The 18,630-nt window shown below is 41.9% G+C and overlaps 1 protein-coding gene across 1 annotated transcript in view; it reads right to left on the bottom strand.

Moving 5' to 3' along the window:
• nalcn (sodium leak channel, non-selective) overlaps positions 1-18,630 on the bottom strand; it is a 61,468-nt gene that overhangs the window by 5,419 nt on the left and 37,419 nt on the right. The window contains exons 16-34 of the mRNA XM_061088791.1: positions 9,680-9,816; positions 8,568-8,709; positions 8,298-8,371; positions 7,077-7,178; positions 6,862-6,931; positions 6,553-6,644; positions 6,307-6,429; positions 5,973-6,029; positions 5,304-5,424; positions 5,090-5,221; positions 4,634-4,801; positions 3,426-3,530; positions 2,886-2,992; positions 2,671-2,791; positions 2,476-2,574; positions 2,171-2,264; positions 475-581; positions 273-347; positions 57-176 (exon numbers count right to left, since the gene is read on the bottom strand). Of these exons, the coding sequence (XP_060944774.1) occupies positions 57-176; positions 273-347; positions 475-581; positions 2,171-2,264; positions 2,476-2,574; positions 2,671-2,791; positions 2,886-2,992; positions 3,426-3,530; positions 4,634-4,801; positions 5,090-5,221; positions 5,304-5,424; positions 5,973-6,029; positions 6,307-6,429; positions 6,553-6,644; positions 6,862-6,931; positions 7,077-7,178; positions 8,298-8,371; positions 8,568-8,709; positions 9,680-9,816 (2,046 nt within the window). The remainder of the gene's footprint in view (positions 1-56; positions 177-272; positions 348-474; positions 582-2,170; positions 2,265-2,475; positions 2,575-2,670; positions 2,792-2,885; positions 2,993-3,425; positions 3,531-4,633; positions 4,802-5,089; positions 5,222-5,303; positions 5,425-5,972; positions 6,030-6,306; positions 6,430-6,552; positions 6,645-6,861; positions 6,932-7,076; positions 7,179-8,297; positions 8,372-8,567; positions 8,710-9,679; positions 9,817-18,630) is intronic.

The raw sequence follows: 18,630 nt of genomic DNA, 5'->3' as shown, positions 1-18,630 counted from the left end.
GCAAAAATTACTTGACTTGAACTTCTTCGGCTGAATGAAACAAGGATTTTTCTCACCAGCAGGGAAAAGTGCAAGACGATCCAGATGACACCCAAAGATGTGACCAGCAGGTCGTAGCGATTTCGTCTGCTCTGCCAATAACCCGCCGGAGACATGGCAATCAGCTTCATGGTCACCTGGGTAACGACGGTAACACTTCAGACACACTTCTACACGCGCGGGGGAGCAATCGAATTTAAAGCCTGACCGTGTTGACAGGATGACACACTCACCTCCAGCACAAAGATAAAGGTGAAGACTACTGACATGGTGGCGAGAGGAAATGTGACTTGGTCATCGACGTCCCACTGGAGTAGAGAGAGTCACACGCGATCATACGTCAAAGCAAATTCCAAAAACAAACTTTACATGAAATAGTGGGTCATTGTAGATAAGTTACATAAAATAAAAAATTAAAAAGAAGTGAGGCGTTACCTTGACTGACAGCAGCACTGACTGTGCCAGAACCAGCACAGCAATACCCCGTTTGAAGAAGGGATGCTGAGTAATGTCGTACATCTTTGCCCGGAAACCACCGTTCTCTGTCAGTCAGATAAGAAATAAGATTTACTTAAACGCGTGGAACAACACAAATTGTAAAAACTCTTGTTCGTGGTTGTTTGTTTAAATGATTTCAGACAAATCTGGGGAGGAAACTACGATTTGTCATTATAATCTGTGATCAGATGCAAATGTCTGAAGCTGCGACAGTCTATGGTAGTACACCTTAGCGTCCTGCAGATGGCACTCACTGACTGTTCGGGTATGATCATGCAGCAGAATTAACACACATTTATTCATGTAGATGTATTTGTGTCAATACAAAAAAAACTAAACACTGACAACCTAACTTCTCTAATGTACATATGGAAATTAGCCACTGCTTTGAAGGAGGATGAGTTGAGCTGATGTGATTCACCATTAATGAAGCAAGATAATTGAAACTGCATCCCTGCTCTTTAACATTAGGTGGTTTCATTTACATGCACTTGCATTTCAAATTTGTGCTCGTTTCATCTTTCAGCTTCATTTGATCCTCTATTCTATCCTTTATTTGATATTTGAGCTTTACTTGTACAAACTGTACATAGTGTCCTGCTCATATCAGGAAGCTTAATATCCATGAACATAAACAGAGATTCAACTTCGGCACAGCAAGTATCAGACACTGTGGGAACACATGACTACTGAGCACCGAGACAACGTTTGCGGCACTGTGCTGACTACAACTGACTACAACTGACGCCATTGATTTTCTGTTGGTTCTCAGCCTCAACCCTGCCAAAAGGTGATTTCCCACACGGCATCTAACCTTTCTCACGACTCTACTCACAGAGGGAAGAGAAACTGTGTACATTGCACAATATCCCCATGATGAATCCAAATCCATATTAGTTTGAGTGTGAAATATAAGTAGACATAATATCTGCACATATGAGCCTTTCACTGACAATATCTGTATTTGGGTTTGTTGGCCAATATGAAAACCTGTATTTTTATAGTTTACATTTTATGTAAAAAATATTTATGCTTATGTTCCTTAAAATCCATATGCTTGGTTGTAATTGTGTTTTTCTTTTTATTTATCGTTATTTGTAATAAGGTTCATGGTTAAACAATAAAATGTCAAGCTTCAATTATATTTCTTTGTCAAAAGGGTTTAACAGCAACAGCATTCTATATAATCGGCCAATAAATCGGTATGTATATGATTCAAGCCGTATCAGATGCCAAAAAACTCAGAGGTGGGGGTCTTGTTTAAATTATTTATTTGGTTTATACCATTCCAAACAGTAAATGTGAAGTTAGTGTAGCTAAAGCCGATGGAGGTGTGTAAATGTGATATATTTTGTAAATTAAGTGCAGTTTCTGAGCCGTTTGCATTAGTTTTCCTCATATTCAGTTTTCCCATTAGTGCTGCTAGTCGTCATTTGGATCAAACAAGGACTATTAAATATGGATTAATCATGCAGGTGCTGCTTAACAATGCAGACACACATTGCTGCACATCATCAATCAGGACACTGGGGTGTGAGACGTGACTCCCATGATGTTGAGTCCAATGCTCTTTCTGCATACTGTTATACATATTTCCTGAACCTTTGTTGTGCATGTTTGTGCCTGTTCGTACCCGGACGAGGGGGAAGATGGAGAGGTTGAGCAATTTTCAGTCGACTCTTCAGATCCTCCCATCTTCTTTGGTCCACTGTTAGCAGAGCAGTGCCCTTGTGGTGGGAGACACAACAGATGGAAACAAATCAGAGCGGTGGTGTACTCACCAAAGTGAATATCATAAACCATAACTGTGACTACACCAATAAGAATGTGTTCTACTCTCTGTGCTTCACTGCTCATTCTGCATGAAAAACAAATTATTGAATCGCCCCAAAATGAACTATGAAAATGAGGATGTGGTATCGACTACACGTGTCTTACCTTGTTTTCATTGAAGTTCGCAATGACGACTCCAACGAATAGAGTGAGCCCGATCATGCATCCCAGGAACACAAAGACGTGGATGTAGATGCCGTGGATCTGCAGACACAGAGGCAGGTGAACTGAGCTGATTAACAGTCCCAGTTCTGTTAGAAAAAAAAGAGACAAGACCACAGTTAAGATCAGGCTCAGTACCGGTCCAACGCGGTGAATAATAACGTCTCGGACCTCCACCCAGCCTTTGAGTGACAGCACCTCAAACAGAGCCAACATGGCGTTTCCAACATTGTCAAAGTTAAAATTACGAGGGTTGGCCCTGGGGAAAGGAAACAGAGCAGATACGTCAATCACCGGCTGAATAAAAGAAAATCTGAAATCAAGTAGTCATCATCAACAACACGCTCTCATACCAGACTCTCGGAACCCAGAAACCTGGTTTCTTCTCCCCGGGCCTCAGTTTCAGGTTCAGGTTTTTGGAAACGCTGACATTTATTCTGAAGATGCCGTAACAATCATCCTGGAACCAAACACACAGTTCACATCACCATGCAGAATAAAGTAACATGTTACTCCTTAAAATGCTGAAGCATTAAACATCACTTTGAAGAAGATGTGTCCAGAGGAGTAATCTAAATACTAAATCCAATCCGTTAACTAGGGGAACACAGTTTTATGAAAAAAATTAGGAACAAGAGACAAAATTAAATTTTACTTAAATTATAATAAACTAGAAATCTTAGCTTGGGCATTATATGATAAAACACCTTCGAATCTTCTGTAGCTCAATCTGAAAGCCTTAAAATGACTGTAAGGAAGCAGGATAAAGGGAAGCACTGGATTATTGATTTGACTGAGGAAACCCCTTCTGCTTATTCGGCTGGTGGTTCTCTGCGGGGGAGCGTGGTGTGGGAGGAGGCGGTTTAGTGAGGAGATTATGTTTCTTGCTTTACCCGTTTAAGGATGTGTGGGTCGTTGCACTTCGCGAGTTTCCCGGCGAACAGTTGAACTCCGAAGCTCGCGAACACCAGCATTAGAGTGAGGAGCAGAATGGAAACCTGCAGGGGAATCCATCCAGAGTTAAAGGCAGACAGTTCAACATGATCCAGGCCTGACAGAGCGGGTTATGGGTCGACCCGGGAATCACCACAGTGCCACAGGACCATGTCTGTTGCTGATGTCACTACACTGGCAATTTACTGCAATTGCACAAAAAGTATTAGGCGGAATAATGCTTAAAATGATGAATCAAAAACTCCTGATGTGACAGTAAATGTGACAGTAATAAAGTAGACTGCGTTGATTAATAAAACAATATGATCAAATCAGCAGACTTCAGGTCAGATATTTAATCCTTTGCATCATAAAGCTTCTCTTCAACTTCTTTAGCAGTTTTTCAGCTACTTTATATTATGTTTATTATATCATGATGCTTGAAATGCTTTTCAATGCCGATACTGTCTCACATCATTATTTGAGATATGATGTGATACTTTACAACATAAGGTTGAGCGGAATTAAGGGGAAAACATATCATTGAATTGAGAATCAACCGCTTCCTCAAGTATGCGCTGTGTGTTTACACTGTGCTGCCCTGAGACCTCTAACAATATAAACACCCCCGCCCTCAAGATTCTGCTTCTCCAAGATTAATAACCCGGCACCACATATGCCCAGACTGAATAAAATAAATAATAACAGCACAATTCAATAAAGGTGAATGATATGCATTTGTGTTAAAATCTGTGCTTTGTGTTTTGAAGTTTCCAGTCTTTGCTATAAATCACAAAACTTCTGACATTTATTCGTGTTCCGAAGTATTTTCTCTGCTATTTATTCCTCAGTGTTGTGTTCAGATCTCATTCTGCAGCAAGTAGAAAAGCATAAATAAAAGAAAGTACCAGCCTGTTAAAGACGATACAAATAATGCTTTGTCTTAAAGCTACTTAGATTTCTCTGTATCACTAAAGAGTGTTTTTTTCTTATTAAATTGTCAAAGGTGAGCTCAAGGCTGAAAAGACTGAACAACATATATGCAGTATGCACATTTGCTCCTGGGCCTGAATAAATATAAAGAGTAGTTCGAACGACCTTAATATCTGATATTAAAAAAATCTGAAGGAGTCATGCACACAGATTGAAGTTGTACGAGGCCACTGACCAGAAAAATCTCCTTGAATCCCTTGAGAACCTCCCGCACCACTTTCCTCATCTGGGGGACGAGCTTGAAGATCCTGAGCGGACGCAGGCAGCGCAGCATCATCAGCAGCTGAGCGCCAGACTCGGGGGGGACGTCAGGAGGGAGCCAGCACAGAAAGATCAAATTCACCTGCAGGGACCCCACAGCAGAGGAAGGTTGCACAGTTTAATAGAAGCGAAATCCAAAAAATGACAAGAAAATGTGGCAATATTTTACTCTTTTATCCCTGAATTAAATCCAATTAAATAGATACATTGATGACAGTGAAGCCATTCAACTGAATGAAGCTATCCAATCACTGGAGACTGTTACAATAAGACAAATCCTTGAAGGGGTTTTCCAGTAAGATTCATCCATTATGATCATATCACTTTGTAATTAAATGAACCAGACTTGAGACTGGATGGCATTTCTCACAAGGTAGATGAAAATGTCCATGACTCCTCCGAAGTCTCTGATGACGGCTGTGGGGGTGAAGAACAAGCCGTCGGCCATGATCTTCAGGTTGAGCTCGATGCTCATGAATATCACAAACACGTATTCCCCAATCTGAAACACACATAATGGTCTTTAAACATCGGTACATTGATGTCAATGCTCGCCCAGTTCACGCAAAGGTTTCATTTAATACCTGCAACGTGGGCACGTGCATGACCCTGGTGAAGGGGGACTCAAACATCATGGAGATGCAGGAGCAGATGGTGACTACGATCATCACCCAGTCCAAATAGGTGACCAGGCCCAGGAGATCACTGGAAGGACACACACAGACACACACAGACACACACACACACACACAGAGTTACAAAGACAAAAAGTAGGTTAGTCTAGGAGGATACTTGGTTTGCAAACTAGCAAAAGCTCTTATTTTGCTCCGTCTCTTTATCTTTCCTCAAGAAGATGAGAAAAGATAAAGAGACGGAGAGGATACGTGAGGACAGATATCATAAAGTGGGAATGAATACATCTTTGTGTGTGTGTGTGTGTGTGTGTGAGCAACCCGTTCATTTCTACGACGTGATGTCAGTCGAAATCCCCAGTTTCCGACAGTATCTGATACAAAGCACTGCCTCTCACTTTAATAACCAGAATCTATGCTGGGCTGAATCCAGACGATCCGGTTGCATAAAGATGAGAAATCTATTTCAGAAGCTCTTCATCAGAGTATTTCTCATTCCTCACCACAGTTTTAAGGAGGCACAGCAGGCAGGTAATAAGATACAGAATTAATAAGTATTCCACGGCTGTAGAGCAAACAGATCAGTAGAGAGGAGAGGAATCAATAATTCATCACACTTACTACAGCTGGTGGTATTTGGTGTTCTTCACTGCTCCTGTGATGGGGTCAGTTTTGGATCTGGATATGAATTCATACAAATAAAATCAACTGTCAGCATTTGGACAAAGCAAGACACAGCACACACTTTCTGGAGCTGCAGAAAATATGATACGTGAGTTTGGCTTGTGAGAAAAAACTTTTATTTCAAATATAAATTAACTGCTTTTAATCATAGATGCGTAAACATGAAGTGTTAAATTGTCATGTTATAGCTGAAAACATTTGCCTAATGAACCCTAAGAACAATACAATAAGACCACACACAGAGTGTCAATGTATATGTGGCTGATCTTACGCATTGAAGCGAGCTCGAACAATCATCCTGCAAAAGTTCCGGAAGCGATGTTCTCGACCCACAATGAAGAGAGGCTTATCAAAGTACGGATGGTTTTCTCTCAGTTCCTCCTCCTGGACTTTCCTGAGCACAACACGCACAGACCCGGGACAAACACCAGTTAATACAGCAAAGCGCCAAAAGTGACTGGACGTTAACAAACATGTCTCTTTCTTTCTATTGTGTGATTTTTTTGTGAATGAATACCTCTTCATCTCTGCTTGTTCTTTCTTTTCTTGGATCATCTTGATCTCACTGTCCTCTCTCTGGGCATTCCGGTAGCGCACCGTGCTGGAGTGCTGCGTAAGAGAAGAGACAATAACATTTGCTTTGCATTATTTCCTCCAGTATTTTGAATTGTTCTTACATATTTTGAGAAATGTTTCAGAAATACATGAAGTTTAATCATATTTGAGCTTTTCCATGAACATCCAAGGACTCAATTTGTGCACTGCAATATCAATGTGTGTGTGTGTGTGTGTGTGTGTGTGTGTGTGTGTGTGTGTGTGTGCTCACGTCCTGGGTGAGAGTCTCCAGCGATTTCCCGCGGCTGATCCTCTGACTTGTAGAACCATGTCTCAGTGATCTGCAGATAAATAGAAGATTTTGTGATAAAATGCCTGGAGGTACCACACAGGTGCAGCACAGGTGTATTGCCCTCGCTTGCATTTCTGCATACGAGTGTGTGTGTGTGTGTCTGTGTGTGCGTGCGTGCCTGTGTGCTGACAGACCTGCGCTCTTGCCGAATGTGATGCTGGACACTGAGGATGGAGCGTTCTTTGGCCGGCTGCCCCTCCAAAGATCCACTTAGCATACGCTGTCTGGTACAAGCCCTGGAAAAAAACAAGACCAACACATTATTTTCTGATCGTGATCCATAACGACGACTAAAAAATGTGAATCTGTGTGTTCGTGTGGACGACGGCAGAGCAGACAGATCGTGTTACGACTACTGATACGCTGTCTGTCTCTCTGACTGACAGAATAAGGTGGATGTGAGCAGGGGTGAGAGCCGGTTTGGACACGGTGCCGGCGGTCTAATCACCACTGAGTGCCAGCTTTGCCGTGCCGAACGGCAAATTATCCGTTTACTTCATTGCGAAAGTAAATGAGTCTGAAGTGGGTCTGTGTGTGTCTGTGCGTGTGTGTCTTCGTGTGAGTCTGTGTGAAAAAGAAGGAACCACTAACAATAGCAGAGTGCCGTTACTGCAGAGCTACATCTCATATGCACAAACATTATTGGTTTCACCCACACAAAGACTGAGTTGTTTTCATGACTGCGGATGAGGCATATTAAACAAATCTAGCTGTGGTCTCCGAGGAAGGTGTAGATCCAAAAGCTTATGATCTCTAGATTAATAAAAGAACGCAAACACCCAAAGGTGGAGATTAAAGTTGCAGGTCAAGACATCAGCACGTCAGGGTTGAAAGTGGACAGGATTACTTTTTTTTAGATATTTAGGAGAATGTTGTAACACTTCCTTATTTTTGTTTTCAATTTAGTTATAGCTATTCACAAAAAGGGTTTGTGGTTTAAGACTCAATCACTTTTATTTATCATAAGCTTATACATATACAGGACAATATTCTGGTATCTGAAAATGTTCAGTACTTTTATGAGGCCCAGTGCTTTTCCAGCCCCATATTGGTTGGGTTCCAGTGGATATCACACCTTTAGGTAGTTTGCAGTTTGTTGATCCTCCAAAATTGATCAGAATGACTTTCTTGTTAAAAGCTTCGTGCTTTGATATATAATCAAGTTCATGGTATAACCGTAAAGTATCAAGCCTCAATTACATTTGGGAATCTTAAGAATGATTGCAAATCTTCTCTTTATAATGTATATCCCGATATGTTGGTAACTGACATTGTAATCTACATGTCTTTTGACCTGTAAATCACCAGCACCACATCTCTTTCTATCCGGGGGGGAGGGTGAAGATGTGTCTTACCGCAGGATTTTATTGATGGTGGTTTCTTTTTCCAGGAGGTTACGAGCTCGGATACTAAATATTGACCTGCGGAGCTAAAAGAGACAGAGAGAGAGCACATGGAAAGAGCACATTAGCCGGGAGCTTGTTAAGTACAAGTTTCTGCTGCGACTGCATTCATTCTTGCTATGGTTTATCAACAATGTGAGAGAGGGTTATTATCTCCATATCCCCTTTGTGTGTGTGAGTGTAAAAGAGAGAGAGTGAGTCAAAGAACGCGTGTACGAGTACCTTTTGGTCGATGTACTTGTTGTCTTCGATGGCTGAGCGTTTGGAGTGGTCGCAGGAGGAGGAGGAAGCGGAGGGAAGACGCCGGAACAAACAGCTGGTGTCCTGCTGCTGCCGATCAATGAACTGCTTCATAAAACTCTCCCTGGAGTGCACACAGACAACACACACGGACTTATTTGAATGCGAGGATCCCAAGTGAGGAAATCCACCCGTTTAAAGATTCAAGAATAATCATGAAGGTGCAGTGTATCTTAAAACCATCTCAGCTGAAAAGTGCGTCTCTGGAAGAAGTTGCTGCTGCAGCTCAGCAGATGTGCCGAGGAGGGGGGGGTTCTGGGAGAGCAGAGAAGCCAGCTGTGCACTAATCAGCAACTAAATGATAAAATTGATTATGAGGTCTTTGCTGGACACAGTTAAGCTCTCCTGGTTAAAAAAACACTGCATGAGATACAAAAGGCCGCCAAGCAGGATATAATCCGTTACCAGCTTCTAGGATCAAGTCTGGCATTTGTTTTGATTATAAATTTGTGTCATAGAAAATGTCACACTTCTCAGTACCAAGATTTCACCAAATTTCATACACTCATATCAGTTCCCTAATCGTGACAGATTTTTTTTCATCAAGATCCACAAATGATTCCCTGAGAAATTGGTGGAAATGTCAAATCTCACTAGGTTAAAACACGTAAAGAGCCCCCCCACACACTGATCTGCACCAAAATTCAATGGCTTCTCTCCTGATCTATACCTCATTCTTCCACTGAGTTCCGTGGGAATCTGTTCAGCTGTTTTTGTGTAATCTTGCTTTACAACAAACAAACACACAAACCAACCAACAAACAAACGGACGAGGTGGAAAACATGATTTTCTGGTGATGGGGTTCGAGCACGTGTAGGTCTGTTCAGACACATTGGATGTTTCTACGAATTCTAATGACTCACTTCATCTTCTGCTGTAAAAATACTGACATTTGAAATCTGGTCTGCATGACTTATTGAACACTTGCTTTTTTTTATCATCAGTCTGTTTTCATAGAATTTGCATTTGCAGGATAAACCAAACGAATCAAAGCATAAAAAGAGATTCAAGAATTATAAATCCCCCCCAGTACCTGATTCTGGGCACCGTGAAGTCAGAGGGGAGCTTGGAGATCTTCACCATCTGAGGTCTGTTGGGGAACTTCTCAAAGATCCTGAGGCGAAGAGGGAGCTTCTCTTTGGTGTCGGCATTGGCTTCGCTTTGCTTGAGCTGACGCAGAGAAGGAGAGAGACGGTTCAGGCACAGAGCGGGAAAGTGGTAAACTTGGATGGGAATGAAGAAGAGTAATAAATACGACACACAGGGAAAGAAGGACACAGTTCACTTGAGTTTGTTGGGGGGAGATTTGGGATGGCGAGTGTGAGCTGCATGAAGTTGGAGACTAAGCCGGGTAATGTCGGAGGAAACTGGGAAATTCAGATGCTTTGCCTCAGTGTCATGAGTGCAGCTTTACTGTTCTGCCTGATGATGGCAGCAACACTCTTACTTACCACACACACAGGGACACACACACCACATATAGCACAGACAAGCACATTTACGATGAGTTCCCACTTACTTTCAGAAAAGAATGGAGAACGCAACAAAAGAAAAAAAAAAAAAAGACATTACTTTGGAGTGGTTCATGGACAAAAGAAAAGGTGGGGACAGTGAGAATAAGGTACATGTGTGCTGGCCTAAGCACTGTGGCATAGGCCGGCGAAATAAAAAGATGACAAAGGAAAGAAACCAATTATTTTCCATTTAATTACATAAGGCAGGGGGCTGATTGAAATTCCCTTGCAGGTATTCTCTGTCTGGGCGCCCGGAGATAACCTCTGATGCATTGCAGATTGCAAGTGTGCTGCCTCTGGTGCCACGGTGAATGGCAGCTTATCATTCTGAGCAGACAACTTCTGTGAAACATATTGACTGGGATCGGTGGAAGCGTCTCCGTCAGTCCCAGTGTTTGGCCGATGAGAACCTCCCTCCTTTGTGCTCATGCGTTTTGGTATTTCTGAGTGACCGCGTGACGGGCACAGCCTCACGTTTTTTGGAGGGATAACAGAGAGAGACCTGACAAAGGAGGGAACAGAAACCTGCCTATCCTTTTCCTTTTTCTAGCAGACTATAGTGTGGGAGTTTCTTTTTCGCCCCGAGTGGGTGAGCGGTGACTGACGTGCTGTGAAGATGGAATAATGCCTATATTCTGACTCCCAGGATAGAAAGATAGGATAGACAGCAGCAGAAACAGAGAGTGAAAGAAGCTAAAGAGGGAGGTCGGCAGAAGTACATGCACGGGAAAATAATAATGACACAAAACTTGGGTATGATTAGAGACAGAAAAGTGGGATTAACTTTTTACACTGAAAAAATGTGTTGAGCAGAAATGTGAGTTTCTTTCTTGTGCTGCAGTTCTCTAGGTGAAACTTAACTGTAAAGTGCTGCGGTCATCTCAAATAGTACCTGTACATTTGGATGCTGAGGCAAAAACACACTACACGGAAATTCACGAGCAAGCACCCACACACATATATAGTGCAGAATTAATATGGACCCTACGGTTCCCAGAGGTCCTAATCAATCGGGCAAACTCAGCGAGATGTACAGTTTAGCTTTACACCCTTATCTGCAGCAGTATCCCATTACAGCGAAACTTTCCCTGCTGTCTAGTCCTTTGTGGCTCCCTGTGTTCATCTCCACCTCTCACTGAGTTTGCTCTCCACCATCAGAGTGAACATCTTTCCACATCTATTTATACGAAACCGCTCCAGCTTCAGATTCTGCTCATTGCCTCCGTCCCTGACTGAACTCGCTCTTGTCTCTTTTCCCAAAAGGAGGAAGGAGAAAACAGTCGCAGCAACAGGAACAGGAACAGACTCACACATTCAAAAAGAATTGTTGTCAAAATCTGTTCTCATAAACAGACTAGTTTAGTGCGAGTGAGCCACGCTTACTCATGGACTTCGATTCATCTGTTTATTTATTTAAATGCTGCGTCTGGGGACTCACTGCTACGGCTGCGGAATAAGCAAAGAATTGCACTAACTTTGCCCTCAATGCATTCTGGGTAAACAGATCGGAGTTCAACCCAGGGTGGATCACTGAGACTAGTTTGTTCATGCTAATTAAAGTCCAGGAGGTCAAGAAATATAAAACAGAATAAAACAAATAGGTTCCTAATTACTGCCACAATGTAAGGCTGTTCACTTGGTGAGTCAGTAGTAGCCATAGATCGCCATTAACTTTAAACCACTGGGCCTTCAGTCTTTAGTCAGTGTGTCGGATCAATAAATCAATCACTGATGCAAGCTCAGGAGCATTTGCCAGTAAGATCAGATGAAGGCTTCCCTTGGGTTCATCACTACAATCGGAGCATTTTAGTGTCTTTTAGCCAAATGTTTGGTTTTCACATATATTTCTGACCTAAAATACTAGAAGACAAGTATAAGAAATTGGCAAAGACTGATGTAGGAGCAGCACAGGCTTCAGACTGAATGCCACCATCTTGCACATTGGACGTCATTTGGAGTCTGTGCAGAAATGATCATAGAGTGGAGCCACGGTATCAAAGTCCTGTAGATACATGCACTCGAGCAATCGTTAATAAGTCTCAGCTGTCAATCATGACGTTTCACCACATTTCTGTTTGGTCCATGTGTCCTTCATCAACATGGAGGGCTGTCATGTCGTCAATCTTCCAATACAGAATGTGGATTTACAATGTTTTATTTCCCTTGCTGTAAGAATTGTCTTCTTCTGAATATGTCAAACATTTGTGAACAGTGATAACCAGTGAAGGCGGTGGACTAGTGGCAGAAACTTGGACTATGGGCAGAAAAGGTCTCTGGTTCGTCTCTGGTTCAACTCCACGGAGAAACGACAAAAAGACGAACCTGGATTGATCTGTCCAAAAATTCTCCCTACCCTGTCTAGTGCCCCTGAGCAAGGCACCTTGCTCCCCGGGCGCCGTACATGGCTGCCCACTGCTCTGTGTGTCCTGCACCAGATGGGTTAAAAGCAGAGGTTAAATTCCCCTACAATTGCATGAGTGTGCTTGTGCATGTCTGTGCATGTGTTTGGGACAAATACATGTATCTTAATCTTAACTGAGAGTATGTTTTTGTGATTCTTTTTTGTTTTCATTTATTTATTCTAGACTTCTAGTTTGCTATTACACAGTGTAAATTCCAGTAACAACATAATATGGAAAAAAGTAAAAATGCAGGTGTTTTAACCAGTAATGTGTGTGGGTGTGACAATCACATGCAGTAAGTGCATAAGTGTAGGTGTGTGCTAAGGAAAAAAAAATCTGTTTCCCTTTGTGTCACAGTCAGTGGTTGATAAATAGGGTTGCAAAATTCGGGGAATATTCAAAGTTGGAAACTTTCCATGGGAATTAACGGGAATATACGGGAATATACGGGAATTAACGGGAATAAACGGGAAATGTTGTGGGTAATTTATACTAACTGTATTTACCTTGTCATATACAAACATAAATATAAACATTTTGTTTTGTCATAGGCTGATTTGAGCCCTGAGGAAACTTTGGGCACTTGACTATATGCTTCTGCATCGCTGTCATTCTTAACATAGGTCTTTGCACAGTATTTGCAAATGTACACAGCCTTTCCTTCTACATTGGATGGGGTGAAATGTCTCCACACATGAGAGTGCACGTGGCATTGTTCTGTAGAATAAGATGAGAAAAAAGTTTGTAAAAAAACGCTAATGCAATGCCAGAGATATAAATAGTTAGCCAAACAATTGGAATCGTCTGTAAACATATTTAGCAATTGATGGATAAATGAATGGAAACTAGATGAACAATCCTCAATCAGCATGCTAATATATTTTCCCCAGTAATATCATCAAAACTTACCTGACTAGTCCTGCACACTACAGCAGGCCTCAATAGCCCTGCTGTAGAGTGAAGGATGCTGGGAGTTATCTGTGCATGTGATGGAAGAATGCACAGTGGAGGGTTGAAACTCAACATTCCATACATCTTTAAAATAGAGTTTTGAATGGTGTTTATATTGCTCAGCGTTTAATCTGCGTATTTTTTTTTTTTTCAAAATTCCCAAAATTCCCGAGCTAAACTTCCCATGGAAAGTTTACGGAAAGTTTCCGGAAATTTACCGGAAACTTTCCGCCCCTTTGCAACCCTATTGATAAATACAAAATTACTGCCTTGCTTGGCTCAGATGAGATTTAGTGTATAGTGCAGTGTAACAGTGGACCCATTCAGGTGACCTGCGACTGCTTCCCACTCCATTCAAGCCAATTTCAGGCTCGGCTGAGCTGGGGAGCTTTCCGGCTGGGATTTCCGCAGCTTTCCTGACCAAGGCTGCAAGGGACGAAATAGAACTAATGCTGACCATTAGCATTAGACCACATTTGGTCAGAGCTACAGTTCAGACAATGGGGTGAAGAATCTGATACAGTAAGGGGTGAAAATCCGCTGGAGGTAAAAGTATTTAAATTAAGTTAAAGGGTTCTTCTTTTGTAGGGGCAAAGAAGTAAATCCCTTCATAACCATCAGCTTTATTTCATGCTCTGGACAGGAATGTGGGAATGACAGAAAGGTCACTCGCTCCATTTTAAGTAAGTGTACCTTCAAACTGATTTAAATCTGTTAATTTAAGATAAAAATAAATAACAACACTGGGTTGCTTGAACATTTGAACATCCATTTAACGACTGATCCCCCAACTACAAGTAAACACCTTGAAAATCACTGACATGAAAGTACAGAAAACCGCAGATAAAGTCTTTCGTCAGCATTCTGCTCCTTTGAGAAATTTAGCCTAAGACCTCATAAAGAATCACAGGCACTTGTCGGAGGTTCTGAAAGGCATGAGGATACTGGTTTTCCCACAGTGCACTCCCTCTAAACTCTCTGATTGGTGCAGGGAAAGTGCCTCAGAGGCGGGCAAACACAGAGTAAGCAACAGAACAATGGGGAACTGATGAGCAGCTGCCTACAACACTGCTGCCCACACACTTGAGTGCCTGCGAGGATGTAAGTACACTCATCTCCATTTTACCATTCAGATATCAGAGGCTGCCATTGACCAGCAACAGTCGTGCATGTGAGAGAATGTGTGTATCTGTGATCATGGTGCAACACAACTTTACTTTGTGCATATCTGAACATTCAGTATGGTCCATATTAATCTGCACTGGATCAGAAAAACTGTGTATGCAACGTTTCTCTTTCAACAATCACATCAATGATCTGTGTTGATAGAAATGCTGAAAGGAATGCTGTGTGTGGAAATCTAACTGTGTGGTCTGTGTCATACATGCTAACCTATTTTCATTTCACATTCAATTAAGTCCTGGTTGGGTTCCCCTGGCCTTGGGCCAGTCCAGCTGTAATACCCAGGGGTGGAAGGAACTGAGAGCGAGTTAGCAGGGTCACCCTCTCCTCTCATTAGCTGGGTAATGACCCATGCTGTGGAGCTGCTGTAAATCCACACAGCCCATAAACCTCTAATAGCTACCTCCAACACCCAAAACAACTGCAAGTACCATTATCTTAATATCCAAACCTACAAAGCATCCAGCTGTGAGCCACTGGCTTCAGTGTCTTTCTTTCACGGTGGTGTTGGTGAGGCCATAACTGGCAGATTAGTGGTTAAGACTCATACAAATGCAACAGCCCTGGTGGGAAATCTTAGTTTCACGTTATTCTAATCCTCCTCCCCATGTTTCCTGCCTTTACTTCGCTCAAACAATAAAGGCTAAAATGCTAAATACTAGATCATGAGCAATATGTAGCATTCTCTAAAACACCAATATAAGGGAGTAAAATTTAAAAAAATAAAAAGTATTTCAAAGATTCACAATGATTCTTTAAGTGTTGTTATCAATGAAAACGAAATATGATTGAAGCTAGATTTTTTTGACCATAAACTATATTCTAAATAATTACAAATAAAAAATACTTTCTATCCTATCAAAATACTGCCTAATACATACAGGAATCTTTAAACTAAGGTTCTGTGCTGTTTGAGCTGTTTTGTTAAAAACAAACTGGGAAATTCACTTTGCAAAAATTCCAAATTGTTTTTATTGGCTGATAAACATTCCTTATTTAGGAATTTATAAGCTTTCATTTGCATTCTTTGGTTTGTAACATAAACATTAAGGAAAAACCTGAGAGGAAATATATGATTGCAGCCATGTTTAGACAAACAAAAGTAACGATATTAAAAAAGGCATTAAATAAATAACAGATTTGAAGGCAGTAATACATCTTCAAAAAACATTTATGTAATTGTTGTGCATGCGTGTTCATGCTAGTCTCAGAACATGGCAGGGGCACCGTGCCTTGAGTGCCTTCCAATAGAAAACTGAAGGTGACATTTAAAAGATAAGAACACATTATAATGGGATTCTCAAAGGGGAGCGCTTTTTTATTCCCTCCTCCCTCCGTCTCCCTCGCCTTTCTTCTCTTTCACTAAATCCTCAAAAGTCCTTTTATCCATAAATCACCCAAGTGGAGGACAGGCTTTTAGTCTAATTTATAAATAATGAAATCCTTGGTGGAGAGCCACGACACAATCGCTCCATAACACATTTGATCAAACTAATTCCTCCTTAACAAAATCTGCGTTCAATGTCGATGGCATTTCGAAACAAAATGGCCAAAGCACAGACCAAACAGTCGTCAGAAAGCCCACAGGCACACGCACCACCCCGTAGTGCATTGTACGCACATCGAGGTAATGAGACGGATCGGATGTTATTTGGAGAGAAGAGCCCTTATCGTGTCTCTGTTGCCACGGTGACAATGTATGTTCCCGTCACAGCTGTGGACCAGTGACCACTCGTCCTAAACATCATTTACACCCCAAGCAAACAACCTTTAATCTTGCTCTCCTTCCTCTTCCTTCGCTCCCACTGTTTATCTCTCCTTCCACCTCCGTCACTCACTCCACCTCCCTCGCCCCCCCCCCCCCTTCTCCCGTTTGATCTACGCCACATCGAGCTCCGTTCAGCTGACAAATGTGGAACAGGAAGACAGACGCTACCCGGTCGACGATCACACACTGTCGCTGCCATGCTTCTCTCCACGCCGACTTTGACGAGCCCGACACGCATGGGGGCGGCGATCTGATTACCTCTGTGCCACACTCGGCCTGCGGAACTCCCCACAGTGTTTATTTGAGGATGTACACATGGTGGTGAGCCTCACAAATATCTGTTAAACTGTTCATATATTTGGGATATGACAAAGTAGTAATCCATCATCATCATCGTCATCCATCAGACCACAAGTAATGCCCACATACAGACTTCCACAGTACATAGAGAGAGACACAAATACACACAAATTTGTCGAATAAAACTTAGAAAAAAAATAACATCACAACAGTCTGCTTTTTCATTAAGAAATTCCTAAAATCACACAATCAGATTATCTGGAAATCTAATATTTACCCCAACAATTATTCTCAAGCGTAAGAAAAGGTAAATGCTATCTGAAGGCCATTGTGGGCCCAGCTCAAAGAGGCAAGAGGCTACTGGGCACACCCACATGAATGGATCTGCTTGCATATGAGGCCGGGAAATAATATAAATATGGAAATGAGTGGGAAATGTATCTGATTTGATGTTTTCCTTCTTGCATATAACTCAAACGATACTGGATTCCGATACCGCTATAACATAACCTGATATCATACTGAAATATGTGTGAGCATTTGCTGAATTTGAAAGTTGATTTGTTTTATCAAGGTCTTCACAAAAAGGACTGTGAGAGACACTCTGAGGTAGAAGTGGTCCTTGATTTGTCAAAACGATCCATATTTGCATTTTAAACAAAACTTAACACGAGGCTTAAAGCCACAATCATCCATGATGAGTGTATATTCTACTTTTTCTTCTTCACTGGCTCAGTTGGTCTGTCCCTGCCTGCCCCTGCACTGTCACTGCAGCCTAGACACTCTCTCCTAGACTCCCTCTCTCTGCCTGCGTCCTTTGCTCCTTCCTCATATTGGATTTCTTTAAAATAATCAGCCATAACCCAGATTGGTTTGCATGTGTCTTCATCGCTGTGCACGCTGATGGTGAAAGGGCAGGTCGGGGCAAACTAATCTATATGAACAAAGCTTTCTGGTTTCCGTTTCCATGGCATTCTTATCCTGACAGAAGTTAATAGAGATTAACCCAAAAAGTTGTTTGGACCATAAAACACATACAAAAACTATGGCTGTTTGTATTTTGTGTGGAGAATTATAGATTTATGTGGAGACACAAAACAGCCTGTCTGCACCGGAAGCTCCAAAATATTGCCCGTTGCCCCCAGAGGCTAGTTTGCCATCAGACGATAGATTGTGCAAAAACTGAATTAGCCAGGGAAAAATAATAAGTACTACTTTAAACCACAATCTATATCCCCAATGTGTATTGCTCCTGCTTGAATGTGCAAAGACAATTAAAACAATGGTTGCATATGCCACGATTTGTCTATGTTTGGTAAAAAGACGGCAAATTAAGGAAATGTAGCTTTTCTCGCTCTCTACCTTTCTACTTGCTCCTATTCAACGATTTCCCACATGTTTTCCTCATGACTCATCTACCTGGCCCGAGGAGCTGTTTGATTGCACACATTTCCACTTTCACACAAACACAGAGATGCAAAAATGCATTTACCACAGATTTACCACTGCTGACAACTCATACGCACACATTATCATCATCATTCCTGCCCTTAGGGGTAAACACCTTTTTCTATTTGGTTGATATCTAGCGGCGCAGATTTTTCCCTTCTCCCTGCACCTCCCCCTCCCACAGACAGTGCTCTGCAGGCAGGGATGATTTGTTAAATGGAGATGGGCCATCAGTCTCCCCAATCACAGAGCCCACCGACCTGTGACACCATAGATGAAGGCACAACAATAACAACCTGCAACAACGTCCAATAGATAAAGTCATATTTCAATGTTGCCGTTTGCCACTGATTGAAAATAAAGGCGTGTGTTCTTAGCAGTTGACATTTCAGATGTCTGTGGCTCTGTGATTATCAAC

Source organism: Limanda limanda, chromosome 16 (genome assembly GCF_963576545.1).
Source record: "Limanda limanda chromosome 16, fLimLim1.1, whole genome shotgun sequence".
Classification (NCBI taxonomy): Eukaryota; Metazoa; Chordata; class Actinopteri; order Pleuronectiformes; family Pleuronectidae; genus Limanda; species Limanda limanda.
Note: the sequence above shows the minus strand (reverse complement) of the source record. Positions and strands in the feature narration are given on the sequence as shown.